The sequence below is a fragment of the Lycorma delicatula genome, chromosome 4 (genome assembly GCF_047948215.1).
Source record: "Lycorma delicatula isolate Av1 chromosome 4, ASM4794821v1, whole genome shotgun sequence".
NCBI lineage: Eukaryota > Metazoa > Arthropoda > Insecta > Hemiptera > Fulgoridae > Lycorma > Lycorma delicatula.
The window spans coordinates 154,103,217-154,124,234 of NC_134458.1; the positions used below are offsets into that span (position 1 = coordinate 154,103,217).

The 21,018-nt window shown below is 29.8% G+C and overlaps 1 protein-coding gene across 3 annotated transcripts in view; it reads left to right on the plus strand.

Moving 5' to 3' along the window:
- Positions 1 to 21,018, plus strand: part of Lis-1 (LisH and WD40 domain-containing Lis-1) — a 118,992-nt gene that overhangs the window by 59,792 nt on the left and 38,182 nt on the right. For all 3 annotated transcript variants that reach the window (XM_075364437.1, XM_075364439.1, XM_075364438.1), the window contains 2 exons: positions 11,608 to 11,761; positions 17,750 to 17,896. In XM_075364437.1, coding sequence (XP_075220552.1) covers positions 11,608 to 11,761; positions 17,750 to 17,896 — 301 coding nt within the window. The remainder of the gene's footprint in view (positions 1 to 11,607; positions 11,762 to 17,749; positions 17,897 to 21,018) is intronic.

Consider the following 21,018-nt stretch of genomic DNA (forward strand, 5'->3'; position numbering starts at 1 on the left):
GGAATATGAAGTAGTATAAAAACTAATTTAATAAGCAGTAATACATTGTAAATCTTAAATTTCAATTGTTATTTTTAAATTTCAATTAAGTATCAGATACACGAAATTTAATCTCAAATGCTGGTATATCAAATTACGGATCCGGCATAATATTATTTGGGTCAAAACAGGAATATTTTGAACGCGATTCATCATTTCTTCTACACAATCGATATTTCGGTTGACAAATGGAATTAAGTTTGTGTGATATAATATTTGTTTCTGCTTCGTTTTAATATTATTGAAATACTGTAACATGTTAGAATTACAGCGTAATGTATTTTAATTATGCAACGTATTAAAAGATTTTAAAATGTACATTTGCATTATTACTAGGGTCGTTCAATAATTAGAGACAAATGGCTTTAGAAAAATTATTAAGAGTATTTATTCAATGACAGTCCTCGATTCAGTGCTACGTAAAATCATTTTAAAAAAAAAAAAATTATGGTGCGAGATCGGGTCAAATTGATTGCTGAAGATATCTCAACAACTTTCGATCCGATTTTTATATAGCTTCCCTTGTCTTGAGCGAATGAGGTGGACATTATCGTACAGAAAATTAACCCCTTTGAGAGAGAACCGAAGACGTTATCTCCTTTATTGCGGGTTTCACTTGATTTTCTATCGTGTCTGAATAGTACTCGCTGTTGATTGTACGTTGTTCTTTCAAGTAATCGCGATAAATTTGACCTTCATAGTTGCATCTAGTGTAAAATGATGACTAGTGACATCATTTTATTCGTTAACGCGTAGATTTTGAATTCTTTCTTCCTGGCCGACCAACTCGGACGGTTCCATTTATATTCTGATGTTTGAATTCCAACCCAAAATAATGAATCCAAGTTCAATCACGATCATTATTATGCGATATAAAAAAGCATAACCTTATGCCAAAAACCGTCGTTTAAGTTCCGTGCAAATGTGAATTCGGATGTATTTGTGATTTTTGAGTCGACGTTTCGGAACCTTCCTTGAACGTGTTTTGCGGTAGTTCAGCTTATCTTAGATAATATATTGAACAGTGACGATGATCGCACTATAAATTTCAGCAATCTCTCAAACTTTATGGGAATAAGATCATTAATGCGATTTTGCAAAGCTTCACTCGAAATTTCCACCGATATTCCGCTCCGATGAAAATCTGTGAAACTTGTTCTGCCCGATTTAAACATTCAATCCGTTTCTAAAAATTTGTTCGGTTGATAAACTTTAAGTAACGGTTTAAGATGTGTAAATTTCGGCCGGTAGTCCATCTTCATTATAAAACTTTTCCCTGCACGCTGTTCTTCCACGGTACACGTTTCAAGCGGAGCCGAGATTTTGAAATAAACAAGAGGTTAAAATAATGAACTTATTTTTCCGAATTGCTGATTTTTTTCTGTCAGGAGTGCCAACATGCACATCAGGCACTTTCAGATTTATTCTGTTAAATATTTTTCCGCTGTTGCCATTTGTCTGTTCAATTGTTAAACGACCCTAGTAATATTTGTTGGAGATAATCGATTTTATTTTCTTAGTAGCAAGAGACCTTTTAAAGATTAAATACTGTCACGAATGACAGAATTAATTTTGAGGATAGAAGAGTTTAGATAATATTAAAAAAAAGAAAAACAAATATGTTATTTGATTTTCAAAAAAAAAAACAAAAAACATCACCACAGCTGTTGTTTCGGTGCACATTACATTAATAGTTGTAATTTTATGAAGATCAAATAACAAATTTGTTTCTTTTCTTTTATTATGGGTTTCCATCAAGTAAAGGTATATATTGATTACTTAAATACTACTATTTCTGCCCGTGTTGCATAAGCTTTATATAAAAGTCGCGCAATCTTTATGTGCTGGGTTTTTTCTTACTAGTTATACATCTGCAGTGGATTTTCGCCTATCCTTTGATACCTTCGTAATTATAATATATTAAAAATTAACCTTAACACTAGTCGCGTTATATATTTGCTGATGCGTTTGAAAGACTTTTTTATTAGTTTTATTATAATAGTCTCATTTCAAGGATGAGTTATTTTATTTCATAACTAATTACAGTCCATTACGATAATTAATCTTCAATCATTTTTTCCGCTTTCACACGTGTAAAAAAAGCTTTTTTAAATGTTCTTTGAACTGTTTGATAACAAATACTTTTTTATTACCCTTTTCTGATTTGAGTAATTTTGAACCAGTGGTTTTTATACTTTGTTATCGGCCTTTTTTCGAATATAAATACTAGCTACTTTTCTGTAATTTAAAAAAAATTAAATCCAGTATGTTTTCTCTGATAAGATGTTGAAACTATTGTTAAAGCTATTTCCTGACATGCTCTAAAACTTGCTCTTCTCGTCGCTACAAGCAGATTCAGATGACTTCATTTTATAACGGGATGGATCAACGCCTTATTGGCATCTAATGGTACGAATTTATTTGAATGAAGTGCCCCGATGATGGAGCGGTTGAAACGGTGCCAAATATCTTATTCTCTTTATGTTTGGCCTGCAAGATCTCCAGATTTGACCGTATGTGGTTTTTTTGCGGGATTTGTTAAAGATCATGTTTTTCGTCCACCGCTACCTGCAAATATCGACGACCTTAAACGTAGAATATAAACTGCGATCGACTCTGTGAATAGTGACATGTTGCTACGCGTCTGGGAGAAATTCTCTTATCGCCTTGATGTTATCCGGCTGCTTGCTTCTGATGGTCACATTGAACACTTGTAAGACAAGAAATGATACTTGATGAGTAAAATACTTGTGATTCGGTAAGAATTTTGTATTAAGTCGTCTCCTAAATGAAATATTAAGTTATGGAATGGGTTCATTGTTTTTGATCGGTATATATATTTATCATTATGTTTGACAATATCAAAATTACTCATTTTTATCTATTTATAGCCATACCAGTTTTACATCCAGAACCGTGTCCAAAATGTTGTTTAATTTAAAGTTTTTATGTGTGTATTGTTTATTCAATGAAATATAACGATAAAAATAAAAATCCGGTTACGTTTCCCGACACGGGTTAAGCAAGATCGCTCTTTGGGAAAGGAAGTCATAAACAGTTTCATACAAACAACTAATGTGCCGTAAATATTTGGTATTTGGTTATTTATACGTCATAAAATGTCTTGATCGATATTTCCATAAATATTTGAAGTCTAATAGATATAATGTTTATAATTATGAACTTTTTTTTATTATCAGGAAATTTTATGAAATAAATATAAATGAAACCAGTTATCTTTTTGATTAATATCTCACGGTTTTCTGAAGTTTGGATCTAGTTTAAAGTGCTGAAATCTTTTCTCTTATCATTTGTTCGTGATTAATTTTAACAGCTGAAGAAAAAGGGTTCTGAAATTAATTAGGAATAGAGATAAATTAAATAAAATAATCTTTAAATATTTGATATCCTTTTGTACAATTATTTTTATAATTCTTTTGGGTATTCATTCTCAACATATGATAATTTTTTTGTAAATATTTTCTCATTACGTAATTGTAATATTTTTTATGGGAAAAAGTTTTTTGTGCCTCTTTCTTTTTTGCCTATTTTTCTCCTCTTGGGTATGGAACACAAGTGTCGTACCCAATTTAACTTGTGTTTATGTTGCTTTGTGTTTGCATTTTTATTATTGTATTTTAATACTGACGATAGTTAGGAAAACTATTTTCCGCCTAGAAGCGTGTTGCAGACCGTATCAGCTGCTTGTCCAGCGTTTGTCTGCCGGCGTCGGCGGCAGCTTGGAGTGACGTCATGCGTAACCTTCGTTATTGATTTTGTCTACAGTAACCATGGCGACCATCAGATTTCACATAAAAACATACGCTCGATCGTCCGCCTCCCATCACCGTTCGCCCACTATTCCGGTCTTAGTTATTTCGGCTGCGGCAGCACCCTGCTGTATCTTAACGACCGATCGTTGAACATCTTTTTCATAGATTGCTGAATGAATGAGTGAATGAAGTCGAAATAACTAACTGATTATACTTACACCGACCCTCATCCCATCGCCGGTTATTGTATTTTCAGCCCATACACACACGTACGAGTGTGCGCTCTTGCGTGCACTTAAATGACATTGAACATTTTTACTACATTGTTTGTGAATTATAGTAACTTTGTTATCTAATGACATCACAAAAACGCTTAAGTCCTCTTAAATAGAAATTATATTTTACTGATTGACATTAATGTTTGTATGAACTTCTTCAATTTTGGCATAGTCCTGTATACTACTATTTGAAGATGATTGAGTGTTAAAGTAATTTGTACACACCGGTGAGTTAGTTGTAAAAGAATTGGAACTAAGTCCAACCACTTTACCTGTTGTACAAAATTAACTGTTGGACTTGTATACACATTCCTACTCAATCAAAGTTTCAACTGATGCTGTTTTTAAATATATACATATATATATTTTTGCCCTGTACTAAAAGCATGCATACAGGTTATAATAGATATAAACGAATCTGGTGTACGTAATCTTTTGACTGTCATTCAAATGAGAGATAAAGTTTGCTGCTATGCAAGCAGTAATTTCTGTGTTCTAACGCTACAGTGCAGTTACTTATTAAAAAGTGCATGTTGCTAATTTGAATTTTTATAGTCTTTAGATTGTGATTATATGGATTTGAATACTGGATCGTGGATACCAGTGTTGATTGGGCTTCAGTTAACCACACATCTCAGGAATGGTCGAACTGAGACTATACAAGATTACACTTCATTTACACTCATATATATTATCCTCTGAAGTAATACCTGAACAGTAATTCCCGGAGGCTAAACAGGAAAAGAAGAAGTCTTTAGATTGTGTATTTCATATTAAAACCGTAGATATAAAAATTTGTATAACTACAAATAGTAAGTAGTAATTTAGTAAATGCGAATGAAGTTTCAAAAATTTACTCATCAGCTACTTAAAAAAAGAGGATTAATTTTGATGCAACATTTGCTTTAACAAATAATGTTATGAGCATTTTCCACAAGAAAAAAGTCACCAGTCATACCATTTTTGATAGTTTTTCTTTTTTTTATACAGCACAGTGCTATAGTAGGTTTTAGTATGTGGGGTTTATTAATAAATAATAATAATAATTATGTAATTAATTTATTATAATTTATTTAGTAATAATTTTATTTTATATTTTTTCAGTAATGATTAAGTAAATAAAATTGTTGATGTTCTTGTTTATTAGTTACCATTCTTAGATTATAACTCTTAATATCGTAAAGGAAACATCTTTTGAACATTCTAAAAAAAAAAAAAATTCTTTCACAGGTTATGTCTAACTTAGCTGACATGGAAATGTTGGTTGACATTACCATGTCAAAGGGTGGACATGAAAAGGAAAAGGTGAAATCTAGTCTTTTTGATTTGACTTGATCATTGTTATTTTGGCTGATATCAGAAATGGGTTAGAATAAATACTGAATAGCATGGGTTGTTTTCTAGGAGGAAAAACACTAAATTGCCCCAATTGTTTGCTAGGAGAAATAAAGTTTGTAAATAAATAAAAAATGATGACAAACTCAAATATTTAGTAGATAAACAGAATATTCCATTTGTTACAGAATTTTATTATTTAGATAGTAACACTTTAAAAGGCAGATAAAGTAAGTTAGATCAAACCGGAAAGCTTTCATACAGAAACAGAGTCTGCTAATATCAAATATAGATTTAAGAATTACAAATATATTCTTACAAATATTAATGTGAAGTATAGCACTTTTTGGCAGTGAAATGAGGACAGTAGGTTGATCGGAAAGGAAAAGAATATAGAGCCCTTTGAAAAGTTATTTGAAAATTTATTTGAAAATGTTTAAAATAAGGTAGATCAGAAAAATGAAAAAGATGAGGATTTTAGAAGAAAAAAGAAGAGAAATTTATGCCCTGAATCTTATAAAGAGATGAACTCAGTTGATGAAGCATGTATTAAGACCAGTTTTACGTAATGCCGTAATAGGGGGTTGTGTGGAATATAAAATCTGCGGAAGATAAAGATTAAAAACAGATTAATTAATAATGTAGAATGTAATAATATGTTAAATGTTTTAGCACAGAACAGAAAGGAATTGAGAACATCAAACCAGATAACTGACTGATGAATTAAAACATACATTTTGCTACTAATTGTTTTTAAATTAACCATATTCCTTCAGATTTTGCACATGTGACTTAACATATTTCTAAAATTAAAGAATTGCAAGAAAGACATTTTCGTCAAATAATAAAGGAAGTTATAAAACAGATGCATATTTTAAATGCTTTAACAAATCTGACCTTATAAAAAGCTCAAATATTGCTGTTATAAATGTATTGAGCTACAAGGAGGGTATGTGGAAAAATTTTACCAATACTTTTTTTTCATTGCTGTTATAGAAAATTATTAAAAATCTCTTTATGCTTACACAAATCTCTGTGAGTGTGTGTATGTGCACTTGCATGCACAGTAGATTAACTTAATTGAGAATTATATAATATATTAGAGCATTAAAAGAAACTAGTTCACAAATTTAAAAAAAATCTTAATCAATGTAGCCTTTAGAACAATAAACAAAACAAGTATTTAAATGTATATATTTATGTTTTATTATTACATAATTGTAAATATTCATTCTTGTAAGAAGGGATTTATGGTGATAGGGGTTCTTTAAAGATGTATTTTTTAACTGCAATCTTGTGTTAGAAAGCTAAGAAAGAATTGAAATTCCGTTTGCATTTTCACAAGCCTTTTTTTTTTTTATTAGTACAATATACAACAAACTTTTTTATTTGCCATAAACATCTACAAAAACACTGCAAGTTGTGCAAATTTGAGATTTTTATCACCTGCCCCATCAGTTTTATTTGAAGCCAAAAATTGAATTTTTAAAAAAAAATTAGTTTTCAAAAATTCATAAAAATGTAGGAGTAAGTATATCATCACCATTAATATTATTTATGATAAAACTATTAACATATACCTACATATAAAAAATAATTCAAACTGTGTATGCCATCCCTGACTCTTGAAAAAAATTACCAAAAGTGAAATTTCACCGTTTTTCATGTTCAACTTTATTGGCAATTTTCTCATAGAAAGAAGAAAGGTAGGTAAATAAAACATTTGACCAGTCTTTTACCTTGATAAAATATGATTAAATTGCTTTTTGTTTCATCCTTCCAGGACCAGTAGCTTTTTTAGTTATGATTTTTTTCCATAAACTCTTACAATCACAAAAATAAGTGTGTGCACTGTTAACAGAAATGGCCACTACAGGTAAACTGTTTAAATAAAAAATGTAAAAAAAAAAAAAAAATAGTTTTAAGGTTTTGAGACATGTGGATAAGTTTCAATTTTTTTTAAGCAACCACCTTAGGATCACTTCAATGGATTGACCACTTTGTAAATTTTGCTAATATTGAAAATATTATATTATAGTTTTGTGAGTGAAAATGAAACGTGAACCTGAAGGTGGCACCATTTTTAGAGGTTTTTTTTAGAAAACTGATAGAATGTTTATTGTAATTTTTTTTCTTCCTTTAACAATTGGCATTAAAAACGTCTGTGGCTTGTACTCTTTTATAGTAGTCTGGAAATGTATAAAAGTTAGTAGAAAATTAAAATAATAAAAAGAAGAAAAGACTAGCCAAGCATATTCTCATACTACATGAGTGGTAGTTTTCACCTAGCTGATAACCTTGAACCATTCATTCTTCTTTTATATATATATAGATTCGTTATTTCTACAATTCCATCATTTTATGTTGTCATAAAATATAATTATTTATTTACATGCTAATTGTATTATTTTTATGCCACATTTGTAATTTTTTGTCATTCTGTATGTAATACAGGATTGTAAGAAAAAAGTAGCTTTCATAAAAAAATGTACATATTAATTGCATAAGTAGCAGCAGGCTGATTCAGTTTTTTCTTTCTTTCTAGGAAATAAACTGATTAAAAGATTACACATGGTATTGTGTGCAGTGTTAACGAGTCAGTTAAACTGATATCACATTGTTTTTGTTGTTAATTTACTGTTTAATATAACCTTGCGTTTGGTTACATTATAGATTTAATCTTTTTAATTTTACACAAGATGACAGGTTATTATTTTGAAAATTGCATTTAAAAAATATTTTTTAAATATATTATATTAAAATAAAATGTCCATAATCTTTACCCCTGATATTCTCTTCCATTATTAATAAATTAACATGTTATACATATAGCTGGATTCAGTAACTTTAAAGAAAGGATCAGTTTGTAAATTCATCACTTGAATTTCCCCTTTATTTTTGCATTTATGTAGTTGTAATTTTTTTTGCATATTCTGATAAATATTCTGTTCTTATTATGTGTTTAAAAAAATAGTAAGATAATAGTTTAATGAGAATAGAAATAATTACTTGGTTGTAAAGTACCAGGGAATACTAAGATCTAAATCATAACATTATCAAATAAAAATATACTACATGGAAATACTTGGTAAAAGAAGCAGGTGACATTTTTGCTCGAACAAGCAATAGTTACTAGATCCTAAGCACGATTTTAAGTATTAACTTACTGAATGAAATTCAGCATTCTTGTTGTAATGTGTGACTGCTTTAAATATTTATTTAAAAAATACAGTAATTTAGTTTTTCTAATTTCCTTTGTTGTAATCTGGATTGCATTATAGTTTTTTAAAAATATCTGCAGTCTGCCCAATGACTTCATTATAATAGTTGTGCCATAATAGGATTGTTAATTCACTTTTAGACTGGACAGTATGAAGAAGTTTCCAAAGAAATCTTCTATTAATGAATTCTTTTTCAAAGACTACATTGATAAATATTCTGTTTTTTTTTAATTTTTTTATACAAATAAGGCAATTTTTTGAAGGTAGATGATATTGAGTATAGTGATTTTTATGAAATCAGTTGTTATAATTATTAGAATGCTGGCTTCTATAGATCAACTAGACTTAGGTTCAACTCTCAACAAGTATCTGGTATTCTGTTTGCCACCACTTCTTCTATATAATTTTTCTTATTTACATATATGTGTAGGTTGAAATTAACTTTAAAAATAATAAAACAGACTTCAAAAAAATATTAAAACAAAAAAAATAATACATTTTCAATTCTTTAAATTTTTACATCATGCTAAATTAAAAATAATTTTGTAACCCTTAATTTGTGCAACTTGTAAAAAATCAGTATTTGAAAAATGTACAAAAGTATTGTTTTTGTGGAATTTTTTGAATTATGTTTTATTTATTTATTATTTATTTTAATTCATATTTCATACATAATTTTTATTTTAAATTTGTATTGATGAAAATAAGTAAAGAACTGCAGAAAGATGATTTAAAAAGACTGCTGTTGATATATATATAAAAACTAACTGCTGAAGATATTTAACCTCAAAAGTGCTCCAGCAGTTGGGTATAAAATAACTACTTAACACAGTAACAGAAAAACTTTTAATAATTAATACCAAAAGTCGCCTTTTGTGACTATATAATTTTGTATTAAATAATTCTATATTACATCAAAAAAGAAATTACTTAACAAATGAAAAAATATAAATTATAATAATCACAAAAACTAGATAATGCTCAAAAACTGTTTCAAACATTTTACTTAAAATCTAGACCATGATTGCCATTTTGATTGGTAAACAATTGCCATTAATAGACACGAGGAAAAGATGTATATGAAAAAACAATAATTTTTTTTTATAAAGACAGGAAGAAATGATATTAAATTTAATTGACAAACTAACAGTATTTACAAAATCGCATAACTTTCATTTTTTAAATAATGTTTTTAGAATAAGTCTAAAAAGTACAAATAACTGTTGTCATTTTGGGCAGTATAAATAGAAAATGTAAAAAAAATTAAGCTTAAAAAGACATTTTAATCTCTTAATTTAAGACAGTCCGCCACAGCCCAACTCTTTTTGTAGGTTGGTTAATAAAAAATCATTTCAAGAAAGATAAAGGTAATAAGGAAATTTAATGTTTTGGGTTTAAAAACTAACCAAAAACTTTTAAGAAATTTATTTAAAATTCAAAATTGAGATTAGTTATTTTTAATAATGGTTTTCTGTTTCTTGAATTTTAATATGATTAGTTTTCCAATTTATAATTACTTCTGTTTAATTTATTTGAAAAATTTTTCACTGAGGAGCTTTATGTATTAAATAATTTGATGATTTAGGCCTGAACACATAAAAAAAAAGGTTCAGTAGAGATTCATGGCTTCTTTAATATTAAAATAGTGTTTTCCTTATTACTTTTGCAATAACTATTTTTGTTTTTAATTTTGTTAAATTATTTTTACATAAATTTAAAAATATGAAAAGAAAGTTTCTACAAAACCTATTACCTGTGATTGCCAAAGTTGAAAACTTTGATGAAAAAATTTTTCCAAATCTAAATTATGCTTCATTTCTTAAATCCTAGTAAAATTATGATATAAGAATTCAGCACTACTTACAATGAGCTCTATATATCTCGTGCCTAGGAGTGTTTCAGATATCAAATCTACGCTGTTTAGTATAATGATGTTTTTTTTTTTTTTTTTGAATAGACTGTATTTAATTGAAAATGAGAACTCTATTAACAAGTTACAGAAAAAAAATTATTTTCATTGAGATTATTGGTGGCTGTTTAAATAATACAGCTTATTAATTGTGGCAACTAAAAAAAATAAGAATAATAGAATAAAGAAGCCATGGTCTACTTAGAAAAAGTACCAGAAAAAGTTATGCATGGCTTTAAAAAGAAAAAAATTAAGAATTGAAATAAGAGACCGATCAAGATGTTAGCAAAAAGAAGATTACATCAGTTGGGGTATTAAGAAGAACTGAAAAAACCTTTCTTGCTTGTAAATGAAATTCAATTTTTTAGCTTAAAATCTTATCAAGATTTATCTGTGAAAGAAATTTTTGGTGCTTACTCGAACTAATGTGAAAGATGTGTACTAAATAAAACTACAATCGTACTTCAACTGAAACTCCAAAGAGAATTCTGGCAGCACTCATTCACAAAATGGTTGAGAAGGTTTATTTTAAGAGATTTGTGTAGGGTATTTTGGGATTGGTACAGTATATTAGTACGTTTCCATATCTGGCTGGTTGGGAGTAAAGAAGAAAAACAAGACTTATTTATTTTCTTGCTTAGGATTTTACCTATAACTTTACTAAAATATTTCTGAGTATAATTGTGTAATTTATTGGAGAAGTAACGATGAATGAATGCTTAAACATCTGATTAGAGTTTATGTATAAAATATTATACATATTAGATAATATATGCATAAATATTTGTTTACTCAGACGTACTTTTAGGTGATTGAATATAGTAACTTTAAGAATTCATTTTATCATTAATTATACTTCCTGAATAGTAGAACTTCAAGAATCTATTAAAGTAGTTAATTTTTTATTTAATTTGTAATTTTTTGTGCCAAAAATTGTATATTGAATTAAATTTTCAGCAAGGAAGTTAAAGTTGGCAAAGCCAATAAAAAAAAAGCTTACAGGTGGATATTTGCTTTCATTTTTAATTAATTTTAATATTTTTTTGTTTTAGCAACAAGGCGGTAGCAGACTACCTGAGCAGCAATGGATACTTGACTGCATTAGAAGGCCTTAAAAAAGATGCAGACATGCCAGGTGAAGTCGAACGAAAGTATGGTGGATTACTTGAAAAAAAATGGACATCAGTTATTCGGTTACAAAAGAAGGTAAGTTTTTCAAACAGAAATCTTTTGGGTGAACTGAATCAAAATTTTAACTTATTATAATAAAACAAAATAATTCAAAATACTTCCGACTGTTCATGGGGAGCTTTGGCAGTGATTTTTTGTGTTATAAATTCAGTAGATGTTTTTATTCTTGATGTTAATGATTAAAACTATTTAAAAATATAAATGTTTGAACAATAAACTACATCTAATTTAATAGATGCAATGTCTCAGTTTTTGTTTTTTTTAGCTGGTCAGAGACTAGTATCATCTCCTATACTTCAATTACACGACACTGCTAAACTGAATTTTCCCATTCAATGAAGAAAAATACTTGGACTTACTTTTGGATTATTATAAAAAAATAATTAATTAGAAACTGATTACTTAAAAATGCCCTTTTAAATATTCCTGTTAAACTAAAGAAAAGTAACTGATATAATATTGATGATTATTATATTAAATTTAATGTAATATACATCAATTACAATTTAACAATTTTTATCTGCCTTTATTATTCCACTGATAAAAATAACAAATAAAGTGAGTTAAAATTAAGACTCCCAAGTTACGCTAATTGAAAAGCTAAATAAATTTGTCAGTTAGAACTGTTTATAGTCCCTTATTATTGAAAAAATGAAACTGAATTTTCAAAAAATTATTTCTCAAATTTTATGTCAGATTTATTAATGCTTTTTACAAATGAGCATAAATATTTAGCTGCTTATTCCAGTATAAAGTGTTAATTAAATCTTTGTGAATCTAGTTAAATGTGTTTTTCTTTAACTTATGTTGTTTGATTGAAATTGTTGGTTGTTGGGATTATTTTAAAAAACTAGGAATTCAAAATAATACTTGGCATTCACATGCGCGTAGAGACACACACACACACACACACACACACAGGATGTGTGAAATTGTATGGCAAACTCTCGGGAGATGATTTTATAGCCAAAAAAAGTTCATAAAAACAGGTCAGAAAATGGTTTGTAAGCGAGTTTTGGCTCACAAAATATTTAGCCCTGCTTTTGGCTTCCTCTCTGAAATTAAACTACTAAAATTCTTGGATAAAAATCGAGGTGTAAATTTAGTGCGCTTCCTTGTGTTTTTTGATCTAAAGAAAAACATAAAAGTGGTCCCACATCTCTATCTCACTTAGGTTTTAAGAAAAACTGGATAAAATACAAAAATGTTTTGTTGGAAAATACAATCTTAGGTTTGGAATAAAATAACTTTATTAATTTACCAATAAACAAATAAAAATGTTAATGTTGTAGAGAATTTACTTCTGAGAAAATTGATGTAAATAATGTTTATAAAAATTAAACACAATTGATAAGTTCAACTTTAATTGGAAACAGAACTCACAAACTGGTTTGGAAAAGTTATACGATTTTAAAGAGAACAATTTTCATACAATTGCCAAAAATTATAAAAATAAATTTGAAAGACGACATTCTGCTAAAACATATTAATTTTTTTATAGGTTGGCAATAACAGCTGATCAGCAATTAGTTTAGTGTCTAGCATTTGAATATTCACATTGTTTGATAAAAATTTGTTTTCATTTGGAGAATTGACATACATGTTGTTAATTTATGGTAAAGTAAATAAAAATGGATTGACTGCTGTGCGTGAAAACCAGAAAAATTATTCAGATAGAAGAGTACCGGATCGTAAAACATTTGAGGCTTTGGAGAGGTGAGTTTGAGAAACAGGTATGCTTAAGTCACAACAATTTGATGTTAGTTGTGGATATTTTGTGAGAAATGCCAATGCTGAAGAAGCAATATTTAATGCAATACAAGTATCTCTCACCTCAAGCATCAGAAGGTTGTCATATCGCTTTCATGTTTTGCAATTAGGTGTTTGGTGAATGTTACAGGAGCAACAATTATTTTCCATACAACACTTGCAAAACAGTTATTATCACCTGATTTTGATAAATGGATGAAATTCTGTCGGTTAATCAGAAAATGTGAACATATCAAGATTTCCCAAGTAATATTCAAATTACTGATGAATCCTGTTTTACAGGAAATGGCATGGCAAATTATCAAAATACACACTTGGGCAGAAGAAAATCCTTGTAAGATTGCTACAAGTCATTTCCAGCGCATTTTTTGTTTAATGTGTGGTGTAGTCTTCTTAGTCATAATCTTATAGGCCCTTTTTTCCTACCGTCAAGGCTTAATGGAAAGCAGTACTGCACTTTTTGCAAACAAATCTGATGGTAGTTTTGGAAGATATTCCACATGCAGATAGAGTACAGATGTGGTTTTTCAGTGACGGCGCATCTTCTCATTACTGTTGTGATATGATGAATCATTTAAATAACTCATTTAGTAAGCAGTAGATTGGTTGAAACTGACTAATGGCCGTCTCCACCTCATGATCTCACACCAAGTCCTAGCCCAACTTGGCTAGCATGGATTCACCTAGCTGAATTAGACATTGAATAGAGAATGGCTGTCACATTGAGCAACTGCTTTGAAGAAAGTTTGCAGTTTTTTCAAGTACCATTTTTATATTTAATAACTTTTAGAATTCTAAATGATTTTTTTTAAACCTTTTTTTTATTTCTTTTTGTTATTGATAAATTTTCTATTTGTTTTCATTTACATTATGATGTTCAAACATTGATGAAAATTGTTCTCTTTAAAATTGTATCACTTTTCAGATCCTTCAATTGAAGGTGAACTTTTCAAATTTAATTTAGTAGTTAATATTTACATCAGTTTTCTCAAAATTAAATTCTCTACAAAGTTAACTAGACATTTTTATTTGTTTATTGGTAAATCAACAAAATTATTTTACTCCAAACTTATAAAAGCGTGTATTTTCCACAAAAAAAACCTTTGTGTTTTACCCTGTTTTTCTTAAAATCTAAGTGAGATAGAGGTCTGAGACCACTTTTATTCAATTTCTTTGATCAAAAACCGTAAAGAAGCACCAGATTTACCCCTCGATTTGTACCCAAGACTGTAGTATGGTTTAATTTCACAGAGGGAGCAGAAAGCAGGGCTAAATGTTTTGCAAGCTGAAACTTGCTAATGAACCATTTTCTGACCTATGTTTATATGTACCTTTTTTCTTATTTTTGGCTATAGAATCATCTCTCATGCAGAGATTGCCATGCAGTTTGGAATCATTCTGTATATTCAGGGTATTTCTAAATTAGTTATACAGAAGTAAGCCTTAATGATGATAAAGTAAAAACTTACAGAATTGCTTGATACATAACTGAATGAGTATACCATTTGGAGACAATTCATGACTAAATATCGCAAGTAAGTACCTTAAAAACAGTCTGTTGTTTCATGGTTCAATCATTTCATTGAAAAAGGTTGTGTATCACATGGGATGCCAGGTCAGGGTAAACTTTCAGTTTCTGAAGCAGCAATTGAATGAATGTGGCAGACATTCATTTGTAGTCCAGATAAATCAACAGGATGTGCCAGCTTAGAATTGAATATTCCTAGGGTTACAGTATGGAGGGTATTGTGTAATTAACTATCATTTAAATCCTACAAATTTGAACTGATACAAGGTTTGAGTGAAGGTGAAAAAGAAAAAGAAACTGAGTTTTTGTGTAAATATGTTAAATAAAATTGAGACTGAAGATAATTATCTTAATAAAATTGTGTCCAGTGATGAAGCAACCGTCCATTCCAGTGGTAAAGTGATTCAACATAATGTTTGGATATGAGGTGAGCAGAATCAACATCACACAATCGAACATGTACAGGACTCTCTTACAGTAAATGATTTTGTGCTGTAAGCTGTCCTTTCTTTTTTGCTGAGACAACTGTAACTGGCATATCGTACCAGGACATGCTTGAACATTATCTAATGCCACAATTACAACAGGATATATGCACAAAATTCATTTTCCAGCAAGATGGTGTGCCATCACATTTTCATTATGCAGTTGTTGTGTAACTCAATAGCAAAACACCATCTTGGATTGGACGTGGTGGAACAATTTCTGGCCACCATGATTGCCTGATTTTAACTTCAATGGACTTCTTTGTATGGGGTTATGTTAAAGACAGAATGTTTGTTCCTCCGCTTCTAGAAAATGCTGCTGCACTGGATAAGACAAACAGTTGCCACCATAGATCAAGACATGCTTCACAGGATTTGGCAGGAAATTGATTACAGATGAGACATCTGCCGTGTTACAAAAAGTAGCCACCACATTGAACATTTGGAAATGAATCAACATTTGATGCTGCATCAAAAAGTTTTGTAAAGTATTTACTTTTTTCATTATTAAAGATTACTTTTGTATATAACTAATCTAGAAATACAAAATATATATATATATATATTGTCTTGAAAGTAACCGAATGGCTCTGGCGCATTGCATAGGCATGGTGTATGGGAAAACTTGTAGTGGGGTTTCTCAGCAATACATTGCAACTAACCACAGTCGGCTCTGCATCCACATCCAATTCACATTCGTACCAAGATTTCCAACAGCTGGATCCTCCACCAATGTGTTGAGCCATACTGCAATGATAACAAGGGAGTTCCTGACCAACAAGAAAGTGCCTATGCTACCACATCTGTCCTACAGCCCTGACCTGTCTGCTTGCAATTTCTTTATGTTCCCCCGGCTGAAAAAAGACTTGAATAGACACCAGTTCATGACTGTTGAAGCTGTTCAAGAGGCTGTGAGGAACCTTGCCAACAGGCATTCATGAAGGTGTACCAAGAGTGGAAACATCACTGGGAGCACTATGTGACTGCACAAGGTGCCCATTTCAAAGATTATTAAATGTATTTGCTCATATGTTCAATAAATTGAGTTTGCCCGTATTATAATCCAGTTTACTACTTTCAGGACAATCCTTGTGTGTGTGTGTGTGTGTGTGTGTGTGTGTACACGCTTGCGCATAAGCTAATGATGATTTATCTGCACCTACACATCTTTTTAATTTTAGGGATATTAACTTTAATATTTTAAAGTAAAAACTGTTGTTTTTACTTGATCCATAACTGTTTTAATAGTAAAAGTATCAATTTTTGGCCAACACACAATTTACACAAGTTGTGCTCTGAATATCACCTTTGCTTTATTTGTTCATTTTTGTAATTACAATATTTTTAAATAACAAATATATTGTTATAATTCAAATAAATATGTTTTGCCTATAGTTACATAATTTCAATAAACAGGATGGAAGAAGGATTTGAATGAGAAGAGAATGCAGAATAAAATACTTGGTTTATTGTAAAAAATAAATATCAACTTTGCTGAAAGAAACAAGATAAAAATCAAAAGTTTATTACTATTGTTTTTAAGGTTCCCTTATTAAAACTGACGTCAGAAAAAACTAAAGATGCCTAAATGACAGAAAACTATTTTTAAATATCATCTAACACTATTATTTATATACTCAGTAGTAGAACAATTTTATAAATTACTACTAGAAACGGAGTAATTTTTGTATTTAATTTATTTTATTTCATTTAAAGTTTTTATGAAATAAATTTAATTTTCAATAGTAAACTGAATTTAAATTTTAACACTGTAATTACTAAGATTTTTCTATCTTTGTTATAACTCTTGAAAGACAGGCTTATTTTTTTTATGCATGTTATAATTTGAAATTTTCCTTACATAATGCTACACTATCACAAGAACAATTTTTTATTATTACATCATGTGATAGAATTGTTATCATTAATAATTGTATTATTATTTATTGAATAATTTCTCTTTCTCAATTCAAAATAATAATATTCAGTATCAGGTTTCATATATTTCAGTTGAAAAGAAAACAATTTTCAGTTTATTATCTACAGTTTGAAGATTGATAATAGTAGTCTTGGCAACATTATCACAACCTATTTCTTATCTCTGCTATCTCCTTCCATACTTTTCTTATGTCTACAAGTAATTTAATTGTAAAATAAATAAATATTTTGTTATTGGTTTAGTTTATCGTCAACATTGTTTCATTATTAAAATTTTCATAGGTTATGGAATTGGAATCAAAATTATCAGAGGCTGAAAAGGAATTTATAGAAGGGGCACCGACAAGAGCGAAACGATCACCTACCGAATGGATTCCCAGACCCCCTGAAAAATACTGCCTTTCTGGACATAGAGCACCTGTAACAAAGGTAAGTTGGTAATAATTTTTTTTATTTATCCTTAATATTTCAACCACATTATTATGCTGAAAAGAAATAGAAGATTTGACAAATTAATTTCATTTATTTTATGTGATTACTTCTTGAATGACTTGAAATGGGTTTTTTTTGGTTTTTTTTTTGCCTTTGTGAAATTCACTACAGAAACTTGAAGGTTATGTATAGGAATATAAAATGTAATTTTTGTAGCATATGAAAAAATGCCATCCCTGACTGGTCTTTGAACCAGAACCCCCCGGATAAAAGGCCAAGACACTGCCACTTGATTATACATTGATGATTATTATTGTTATTATTATACTGAGGTATAATTCATACTTATAAATGAATTTAAAGTTGTTATTTATATGACAGCATTTAAAGTTTTTACACAAGTGAGATGGCTTCTGCAGTATTTTTTATCTCCCTATTAACCTGTATAATAAGAGTAAAAGTAGGTTTATTGTATTCCTCATTTGTTATTGTGTGTTCTCTTTCAAGTGGTGATATTTATGGAAATATTTAAATAAAACATTTAATTTATTTTATTTAGCATATTTTAAATAGTTATAATTACAAGGCATGGTTCAAAAGTAAAGGCTGATTGGTTACAAAATGAGAACAGTTGAAAAAAAAAAAATGTATTAAATTTCAAATACTTACATATTTTCTTTATTTTTCTACACAATCACCATTTTATTCCAAACACTTTTGATATCATGAAACAAGCTTCTTCAAACCCACTGCATAAAATTCCGCCACCTGGGATTGTAGCTACTTTTTGCATTGAGATTTTCGACTCTTTACTTTCCTCGCTGAGGCGCAAGCCAGTTTTTGTGGTGTAGATTTGGGTGTAAAATCAGGACTGTAAAGGGATGTTCAAAAATCTCTCATCCAAATTTTTGAATTGTTTCTGTTGTGCATGCAGAGGTGTGTGAACATACTTTATCACGAAGAAGAACAATTCCCTGTCGTTGGTTTTGAATGGAATGACACGGTTTAGAATGTGTTTCACAATAAATTTTTGATGTGATGGATGTTCACAGTTCTATGTAATTAATCAAAAGCACACCCTTTTTGTTTCAGAATATAGTTACCATGATTTTCCTTCAAGACTGGGCTTGTTTGAATTTTTTTTGTTTAGGTGAACTGGAATGATGTCACTACTTGGATTGTTGTTTCGTCTCAGTATTTGCATACAAATCCATGTTATGTCACCAATGATGATATGGGAAAAAAATATGCCTGTCTCATTGTTATAGCAGTCAAGAAATGCAGATGTCATTCTGTCATCTTTGGGAGCACCTGTCAACATTTTCGGCATCCATTGTGCACACAGTTTATGATAGCCCAGAGTTGTCAGTCACAATTCTCAGCAATGTTGCCTTTGAAACTTATGGAAATTCTAGAGAAAGATTGCTAATCTTAAAGCATTGATTTTCTCTCACATTTGCATTTACCCGTTCAATGAGATCACCAGTCCAGACATTAGGCCTGTCAATTCTCTGTTTCTCATGAATATTTGAATGGTTTTCCTTAAACTCACAACACCATTGCCTCACTTTTCCTTAACTGATTGCAGTAGGCCTGTATGTTTCATACAATTAATGGTGAATTTCAGCTTCATTATATCCTCTTGTGTTCAGAAATCTAATCACTGATTGAACTTCACAACTGGTGAATCTTTATTACTTTACTCATTTTAATACACTGTCTCACAAAGGCAAACAAAATGAACTGACAGCAATGCGGCGGTTACACGCTCAACAGACCACTTAAAGCTACTGCGCATGCGTCAACCAGTGAGTGTTGCCAGTCACTATTTATAACTCATTGGCCCTTACTATTAAACTGCACCTCATATATTAAACAAATATTTTGTTGAAATTTTGTTAGTGAACCATGAACAGCAGATAATCTAGAAAGGGAAAGAATGAGAGTCTTAAAAATTTGATGTTAAAGTAGGATGTTCAGAGTTAGATGGGTTGATAAAGTACAAAATGAAGAAGTGTTAAGACTTAACAGAAAAGGAGAGAAGTTTGTGATAGAAACTTGCAAAGGGAAAGACTAAATTGGCAAGCCTTTTATTAAGACAACTAGGTTTAGTTAATTTGGTGATAAAGGGATGTATGAAAGGTAAAAACTAACAACAAAACAGGTAATCGGGAACATAGAATTTTTTTCATATTAATTATGTTAAAATTAAAAGGTTGATAGAACTGAAAAGAATGGGGAATATATCATAAACCAGTCAAATGATGATGCATTAAACAAACATTATATCTACACAAGTATATTAGATCAGTCTGTTCATAATTGATAAAATTAAATGTAATGACAAAATATTTCAATATAACAAGATAATGTGATTAGGAGCTAGGTCCAGATAAATTCCTCCTGTATTGCTTGTTGCTGTAGGCCAATGCTCACCAGCAGATCTTGGAATGCAGTTATAGTCCTGTATGATGTAATTGACTGATTATATATGGATTTGATATGTTGATGATTAAAGCTTGAAAGATGAGTTTGGTGAAGTTTAGTTGCTTTATTCAAGTAAGTTTTTTCTTCTAATAGGAGATCTCACTTCTTCTGGGACCAGCTGCCTGGATACCCAATGACACCTTTGGTGAGTCATGTACTTGATTGAAACACTTTGGAGTCATGTTGGAGCATTTGGAGGCGTGTACAGATTTTTTTATATTATGTTGATATTCTGATGTGAATTTATCACTTGTCCGTTTTCCCTGAGATGAAGATCTTCCTGGGTTAATTAAGCTCTTTATGATTCTGAAGTATATGTTATAATAATAATAATGGCCAGCCTGTTTCAGTTTTATTAGTTTTTATTGGATTTATGTTTTTCTTTTTACCTACTTTCTGTAGTACAGTGGGATTGGGGGGTGAAATTGAATTTTCATTACATTTTGAGGTATGAGTATGAAGATACCATTCACTTAAAATGTAATTTCCTTGGCCTTAATACATGTAGGTCTATATATAACATTTTTGGCTTTAAAATCTCCGAAACTATTTGATCAGTTTCATAGAAATTTAGATATGCTGTAGTAGTGTATCTGAAGTTGTACACGTGAAAAATTTGATGAAGTTTGGAT